Here is a 9,065-nt window from a genome sequence, read left to right on the forward strand (position 1 = left end):
GACAATGGTAGGGCCTACGCAAAAAAAAAAGTTTAAATAAGACCCTAACTCTTAAAAGTGGTAGAATGCTGAATCTTGTACTTTTTAATATGATGGCTTTAAAAAACCGTGTTGGGTCTAAATTGCAAGTAAAGAATAGAATTTGGTAAATTTCACCGCTGTAATTTCGCTCGTGAAAGGTCCTTAGTTGTTCTTGGCACAAGGAAAGTAACAGGTGAAATTTTCGTGTTTTTTTTTCTTTGTCCAAGGCAATTGTTAGAATTAATCAGTCAGGACTTTTGCTTTTATAATATATGGGGGTTCCAGAAAGCGAAAAGAGAGGGTGCGCCTTGCGTAGAGAATTAGGCGATACGAAGTGCAAGATAGCTCGAGTCAAATAAAATAAGACTGTTTGTTAATGTGTTTATATTCATCAATTATAAACAAAAATTTGTATAGGATTTGTTCATTTCCCTGATACAACAATACATTGATAATTACTTCTCCACACCTGATATCATTTGTCCACAACCCTTGTACAAATAAAAAGGCTGAAATAAAAACGCTTGTATTGAAACGAATTAAAAAGATTATTCATAATCGATGACAATACATCAAAACATTAACCAATTAGTTAATCAATTAGTGGTAATTAATTAATTTTGTAAATTCAGGTACATACAATTTGCGTTATTATTTCTGCATTTTGTAATAACACGATTAACCATTCTATTAAATGATAGTTGATAATCAGAATATACACCAGCACAAATTTTATATATATATATATATATATATATATATATATATATATATATATATATATATATATATATATATCATGGGTGTAGCCAGGGTTTTTTTTCGGGTGGGAACGCATAATTAATCTTTATTACATTCTGACCCTTCATTCTTTCGGAAGACATTGTACAATAAAAAATTTCTTCGTGGAAAAAAATGTAAAGCCCCGCTGCCAAGCACCATTTGTTATGATGCAAACTAACAAAATGCATATTTTGAGTTATCTACAGTTCATTATCCTGCTATTTAAAAGTTGTTTTTTTTCAAAACCTAATCTGCAATTCTTACTTATATCCTCAGGCGCCGTTCGGCGCATTGGGCGGCATGCTGATTTCGGGGGGGGGGGGGGGGGCTATTGTATCAATCCACTCCCCAACCCTGAGTTTTCTTTCGGAAGACGTTTATTATACCCTAGAATAGGTTATTCCTGGAATTAGTGGAAAATTAGTAGACTTGTGCCAGCAAGGTCGATGAGTTCCCCCTAGCCCGGGGAAGCCCCGCCGCCAAGAAACTATTTCCGGTATTGAAAGCCTAAAAAATGCATATTCTGAGGTATCTACATTGCATTATTCTGCTATTAAAAAGTTTTATTTCAAAACCTGTGGTATTCTTTATGATTTAGATGCTTCCGCGCCGTTCGGCTCATTGAGCGGCAAGCTGTTTCCACAAAAATAATCTATAACTGGCAATGTCTGAAGCCTCTTCCCACCTGCTCTAAGGTCTTCCATAAAAGTGTGGTGCCAAGTTATATTAGAATGTCCCTGTTTGCACTTTCCTCGTAATAGCCTCCATGTCATCGCAACTCTTATAATGCATAATTCATTTTGTCGGAGAACATGTCCCGCAAACCTCATGCGACGCTTTGTCACAACCTTACTAAGGGGTCAACTCCCAGTTCGACATAGTATTTACTTGATTAATACCCGATCTCTATAACTTACTCCTAAAATTCGTCTTAGCCATCTTTGTTGAACCACATTTAGTCTTTTTCAATTCCGGCAGATGACTATTCACTGCACTTTATTAATTGAGCCCAGCCACTGGTAAAAATTTGTAACCTCTCTTGGTTACGCTCTTATAATTAGGTGACTGTAGTTTGCTTTAGATTTTATATTGAAAAGGGAAGTTTTATCGTCAAAATCATTAGTTGGGGAGTTTAAAAAAGACTAAAATATCTCTGGAGTTTTTTTTTTAACTAATTCAAAACCCCCTTAGCTACGCTCATAGACTTTGGTTACTGTAGTTTGCTTTAAAATAATATTGAAGAGAGAGCCATTTGACTACGCTCATTTTGAGTGTGTAATTTGCTTTTTATTAAAGAGGTGGTTTTTAGCTGCAAAGCCCGCTGGAGGGGGGTTTTAAACATATGCTATGCTCTTAGCTATGCTCATAGAATTTTGAGTGTGTAATTTGCTTTTTTTATTATATTAAAGAGGTGGTTGTTAGCTGAAAACCCCGCTAGAGGGAGGTTTTAAACACAAAACTCCTCTTGGCTACGCTCATAGAATCTGGTTACTGACGTATGGATAGTCTTATATTGAAGAGGGGGTTATATCTTTAATTTCGAAGGGGAGTTAAAAATCAAAATCTTCCTTATTTATGCTCTTGGAATTTGGGGATTGTCGATTGCATTATTATTTTTTGTTTTGTTTCATAGAAGTGGGGGATTTAACTGCAAAACCCCCTGGTAGGGGGTTTTAAACTCAAAACCGCCTTTCCTGCGTTGGGGTAAGTGATGGTTTAGTATTAAAATATCTACTAAAATGCAGAAGACGTATTCATATGCAGTCTTTTATGCATCATGCCACCAGACTATCTGATAAAGTTGGCCTCTCCACTAACCGACAAAACATTCAACGTTTTCATCCCCTTCCCTCTTGACCCTAATGCTACTAAACTAAGTCGTTCATCTAACGACCTTCCAATTCTAGCACTGGAGACCATTAATGCCTTCAAGCCCAGTGCTATTTTTGCATATACTGATGGGTCGGCATTGATAAATTCTGGAAGAGCAGTCTATGGAGCCTACATCGACTTTCTTGGCTCTTACTCAGTCAAAATCTTTGGACCATGTGGTAGTGTTGCAGTTTTGATGCGGAGACCCGGCAGTCTGTGAAGCCTTAAAGGTCATTGACTCTTAACTCGGCAAGGGACATTTGAGGGCTACACAGTTTGTTGTGGTCACTGACTCAAAAGCTGTATTACAGGCTTTGCAAAGCCCTGGACCATGGCTCCCAATATCGACACTGTCATCATGGCCTCATGTGACAAGTCAAAAGCATTATTTACTATTATTTATTTATTTTATTTTAATTATTTCCCCGTCCTATCCCCAATTTCTTCACCCGCCCCACCGTTTTCTCTCCAGGCTAGACTGAATCCACCCCCTTGGCGGCTTTTCACTTGTCTTCCCTTGACCGGGGTAAAGATAAACACAATCTCCTTTATCTTACCCGCCGGATGTCTGACAGCCGCAGTTGACGCCACCTTGAGTGGAATGCAAGTCACTCTCCCCCCCCCTTCTCCCACGTCTCTCCTTGATCTAGGAGATCACTCGAACCAACACGCCTATTGACCTTTCCAAGGTGCGACTCTTGTCGGACTTCACCCACGTGTAAGATAAATCTTAGGCCTAGGACATTTCCTGTTTCCGCCCACATTTTCCAGACCTATATATAAGGTAGATTAAATCAAGCCAGACTCTCTCATTTCTCTATCGCTGTCAATCGAGTCTGGACTACTTCATTTATTCTTGCTCTTAGAGGTTCCATCTTAATTACTTTGTGTATATTTCGCACTGGATACTGTCATGTGTATTTTATTATTTCATTTATATTTAATTAGTGCATTGTGTATTTCGTACTGTCGTTAGTAGAAAACATAAACATGGCATATGTATTTATTTATGTATCGCATTAATCTATTAATGCTACGTTGCTCAATTGATCGTTGATGCAACCATGTATATATTTGTATATCTTATTTTATTTCCTTTATCTCGGCTGACCGCCTTGATAATTTTACTAGCGCACTAACACTGCGCTTAGAGAAGATATATGAATTATCTCCCCTGTAAGTCATTCTACTTTGACGAGAGTTGCGCCCCTTGAACGGACGCTCTCTCCATTCAAGCGCGCTCCATTGTTCTCGGCCGACGGTCGTATGTAAACAAACCGTCATGGTCGCTGACCACCGCCTCTTTCGCCCCCCCCCCTTTTCTCTTTCCACTTGTGTTGTTTATTTGAGATTATTATTTCCCGTTTTATGTACATTTTTATAATGCTACTATCAGCCATCTGTTTTCCAAATCCCATTTGTCATCATCTCCCCTTAGTGCTAAAAAGCAATTTTACCAATCTGACGAATGCACCTCAGTCGAAGGCATCGATAACATGCATGAGAGACATGTCCTAGCTTGTCTTTATTTATCCGCAGCCTCCCTCAGGTGTCTGCCTATTAACCTGCCTATTGATTTGGCATTATCTGCCTATTTATCGGATCACTTGCCCACTTGCTATTGAGTATCCTCTACTGCCTACGTGGATCTACTCAACTCTACTACTTGGCGCTATCGGATCTACTTGCCCGCCTATTCGACAGCCCACCTGTCAACTTATTAGGTGCGACATCCCTATAGACCCAGATCTGTGCGAGACGTCATATCTACGCCAAACCCTCTGCAACTCACTGGACTTATCCTGTCAACTACGCTGCCCACGGCAGATCAGCTCTTCCCGCAGTAACCTTGTGTCCACGGTAGCCGGGCCACCCACCCTACTGTGCCCACTACAGATATCAGAACTTTGGATTGAGACTCCACAAGGACTATATCATCGGCGTCCCTCTACCCGCTAGAGCGCCACCTCCAGCTGGAGAACCTCAAACCAGGATCACAGCCAGCTGTGACATCAACAGGACAACCAGCTAAGTTCAGAAGACAAAGTGACATACTCTCTTATTAAGTGCAAGAGCGATGATTAAATATAGTATTTATTAGAGATAGATGCAAAACCTCCCCCTTTTTATTCTTTTATGTAAATATTTATGTTAATAAATATTCTTCATTTTTAACTTTGTATCTTTCTTTCATTGCTTGTCTCGTTGCGTGTCTGCTCCCGATTTATATGCTGACGGGTTGGTGTGATAGCTTTAAAAATAATCATCCCCTAGACATTAAACGCGCCAAAAACACGTCACTTTCCCCAACCTGTCACACCTCACACAACATAAAGCAGCGCTATGGCACCCCTGTAATAATGCAGTGGGTACTGAGTCACATAGGTGTGACTGGCAACACTATTGCAGACTCCTTGGCCCACCAGGGAGGGCTAATTCCTCCAACTGAACAGGCTGTAAGCTTTCATCAAGCCCTAGCTATAATTTAAAAAAAAACAGAAATGGAAAAGTGGTTGAATCTGGAAACATATGAGGCGTCCTGACCACACTTCCCCATGGTAGAGGCTGTCCAGGCCTGAGCAAGCTATTATAGTACAGTGCAGGAGAGGCCACTGTCCTGTTGGCTCATAGTTCTCACGGCTATGGCCAAATTTTGATTCACGGTGCCCCCGCTGCGGGGAAGAAGAGGAAACCGTGCCTCATATTCTGTTTGACTGATAGAGACTTGATGATCTCCGCTTCGACAGGACTGGGAAACCAAAATTTCTCGACCTGTATGGCGACGCGTACGCACTACGCAAGACAGCAGGGTTTATGTCCAGGGCTTTTGCATGAGAGGATTTAAGCCTCTCAAGCCCTCACTCAAATGGAGTTTGATGATGATGATGACTAAAATAAACAAAATCTAAGCAAAAAAATCAGTCCCTAAATTCCGACCATTTGGAGGGGGGGCATCCCCCCCCCGGCTATGCCCATTATATAGATATTGTTATAAACCTGGTGGTGGCACAGATGGGGGTAGTGGTGTGTGTGTAGTCAGCCGACGCAAATCGCCCCATGCCAGCGCTAGACGAGCGGTCAACCGTGACGAGCTACGACGGTCGGCCGAGTCGAGTCTCAACAGGACGGTTCGGGAAGGATCGCCGTCGAGAACAGAGCTCAGGAGCGTCACAAGAGTTGTAGTCATCTGACCACCTAGAAACGTCGAGCGGCGTTCTGTCCGGTTCGAGAAGGCCAGTAGGGACCCTATATAAGAGCGGAGGTGTCGCAGTCAAGACGGTCGAGAAAAGGGGCTCAATACAGCAAGGTTCAGAAAGGAGGTTCACGACAGGAGTCCAGAACACGGTCGACTAACTACAACACAGTTCAGCGGTGTGGTTCTGTACGGAGCATTACGACGGTTCAGTGCGGAGTACTATCAAGTACAGTTGAGACGAACGACGTCTTGATCTTGGTCTGTGATCGAGTCCGACACAACGAGCCTAGTGTGTGAAGTCAGTCCTGAACCGTTGAACCCAGTGCAAGCCCGGAACGAGACGGAGAGACCAGTGCAAGAGTTGATACGGCGGAACGGTGTTATCGGAGAGATATTTGTACATTGTACGTGTTGCCAATTGTACAGTATTGGCTGTTATTTATTCAACTATTAAAGTGCTACGTTACTTTGGAGCCCTTGAGTTGTCAAGTTCTTTAAGTTGGTGGTGTATGGTGCAGTTTGCAGAGAGCCTGAATAGTGAGATTCATAACAATATTTATATTTATAAGGCTTATCTTCGTTTTCTTCGAGTCCGAAGATAAATGAGGAATGCAGCATTTCCCGTGGATACGCAGCCCCAGCTGAAGCATACATATTTTGCCAAAACAAGTCAAGCATAATCATTGTCCGCCGGTGGTCGATTAAGATTTTCTTTTCGCCGTTTGCGTCTGTCGTCGGAAGCAGATTTTCTTTTGTTCTCAAATGTGTATCCCGAGGCCGTTGTGAATGACCTACAGCTGTCTTGTTGTGATGCCACATGCAACCAGGTGCTCTCTTCTATGTCAGTAAAAACAAATCGGCGCCTAAGCTGGTCTTTAAAGCGTTTCCTTGGGGCACCTCTTTTACGTCGACCCTGCGTAGCGCACTATCATTAGGCGCGAAATTGTGCACCTTGGGACACAATAGAGAAACAGGGGAGAGAATAAAAACAGGGACGCTTGAGCTGTTATTAGTTTGACTCTAGTTTCTTATTGATTATATATATATATATCATTATTTTGACAATTGACAAAATTGTATGCTCATGTTTTACCAGAAAAATAGACAATACTTATCTTTATTACATCATTTGAAAGAAGTGTATTTCTATTAATAAAAAAACTACCATAGTTAATTTAATGGTTCGCAGATGTAGTAATAAGTTTCTCAAGAGCTTTTTTTTTTTTAGTTTTTGAGATCTAAACGTGACAGACGGACACACAGACTATAAAAATGCAGGACTTTTTTGTGACGGTAGGCAACGGTACGACGTACCGGCACATTTTTGAAAAAATTATTACTTTTCTTGTACTTTAACATATATTATTAATTTTTTGTAGTGAAAGTTAGGCAATCAAATACTGAGTACAGGCACCTAATCATTGAGTACCGGCACCTATTTTTTTTTTTAAAGCACTGCAAAAACGTATAAACGGCTTTTCTCCTTATGGTGGCTAAATGTCAACAAAGAGAAGATATCTTCGATGAAACTGAATAAAGAAACTACCCAATCAAAATATTCAATATACTGTGTTTAAAATGTTGTAATATTTGAACAACAGTCTAGGATGAAATAATGACTTTGTATTCATTTTGTGCTCACCTAAGAAGAGAAACAATTCTTTGGTCTGTTGGTTGTTCTGCCTTTTTGTTTGCTAAGGAACAAATGTTCTCTATGATCAAAGAAATGCTTTTCATTTTTTTTTAAATACTAACTATTGTGAAAAGTTACTTTTATGAATATCACTACATGTAACCAATCTTTCATGTTTAGAATTCTAGTCTACAATTTATGTTTTGAGTTATATCTGCTGCAGTGTCAATCAAGTGTTAACATATTTTTTGTTGGGTTGGTGAGGGCAAGGATCAGTCTCTGTCAATATTTAATAGAATGTCTTCGTCATTTCAAAAAGTTTCTTGGGAAAACATCTAGTCAACTAGCTTCACAATAATGTCAAGACTCGAGTAAACAGCTCCACAATGTCAAGTAAACAGCTCCACAATGTCAAGTAAACAGCTCCATAATGTCAAGTAAGCCATTTCACAATGTCAAGTGAACAGCTCCACAATGTCAAGTAAACAGTTCTACAATGTCAAGTAAACAGCTCCACAATGTCAAGTAAACAGTTCTACAATAATGTCAAGTATTTCCATCATTATTAAATCCTAGTTTTATCTGTCTGCATAAGAAAGTTTGCAAGACGAGAATACAAATGAACTAGATCTAGATCACAAGCATACAAATGATTAGTCTTTCAAGAACAAAATGTACTTCAACTACGTGACATACATCTACTTCAACTACGTGACATACATCTACTTCAACTACGTGACATACATCTGATTCAACTACATGACATTCATCTACTTCAACTACGTGACATACATCTACTTCAACTACGTGACATACATCTACTTCAACTACGTGACATACATCTACTTCAACTACGTGACATACATCTACTTCAACTACGTGACATACATCTACTTCAACTACGTGACATACATCTGCTTCAACTACGTGACATACATCTACTTCAACTACGTGACATACATCTACTTCAACTACGTGACATACATCTACTTCAACTACGTGACATACATCTACTTCAACTACGTGACATACATCTACTTCAACTACGTGACATACATCTACTTCAACTACGTGTCATACATCTACTTCAACTACGTGACATACATCTACTTCAACTACGTGTCATACATCTACTTCAACTACGTGACATACATCTACTTCAACTACGTGACATACATCTACTTCAACTACGTGACATACATCTACTTCAACTACGTGACATACATCTACTTCAACTACGTGACATACATCTACTTCAACTACGTGACATACATCTACTTCAACTACGTGACATACATCTACTTCAACTACTGATAAACAGCTAGATTGAGGTGATAAATATTTCTTCTTCTACTTCTTTGCTCTCATTTTACTTGGGTTCAGATCAGTAATCCTATATCGGAGATGAACCGCGCAGTAGTTTTCAGATCAGGCAGCTCTCCGTATAGTATTGTTTCTATATGAGGGTTTTGGGGCCAGAGTCTTGTTCGGGTATCTTGACATAGTATGCAGATTTGAAGGACATGGTCAGGATTCTCTGGTAATGCTCCACAAGGGCAG

General features: G+C 40.1%; 1 protein-coding gene across 1 annotated transcript; it reads left to right on the forward strand.

Moving 5' to 3' along the window:
• Positions 1–8,264: 8,264 nt before the first annotated feature.
• LOC129924779 (uncharacterized) lies at positions 8,265–8,819 on the forward strand. Its single transcript, XM_056021662.1, has one exon. It carries the CDS (start codon positions 8,265–8,267, stop codon positions 8,817–8,819), a length of 555 nt encoding a protein of 184 aa, XP_055877637.1.
• Positions 8,820–9,065: the final 246 nt, after the last annotated feature.

The sequence above is a fragment of the Biomphalaria glabrata genome, chromosome 1 (genome assembly GCF_947242115.1).
Source record: "Biomphalaria glabrata chromosome 1, xgBioGlab47.1, whole genome shotgun sequence".
NCBI lineage: Eukaryota > Metazoa > Mollusca > Gastropoda > Planorbidae > Biomphalaria > Biomphalaria glabrata.

Excerpts from the sequence above, each read along its gene's own strand:
- LOC129924779 (XM_056021662.1), top strand. The coding sequence starts at position 8,265 with ATGACATTCATCTACTTCAACTACGTGACATACATCTACTTCAACTAC.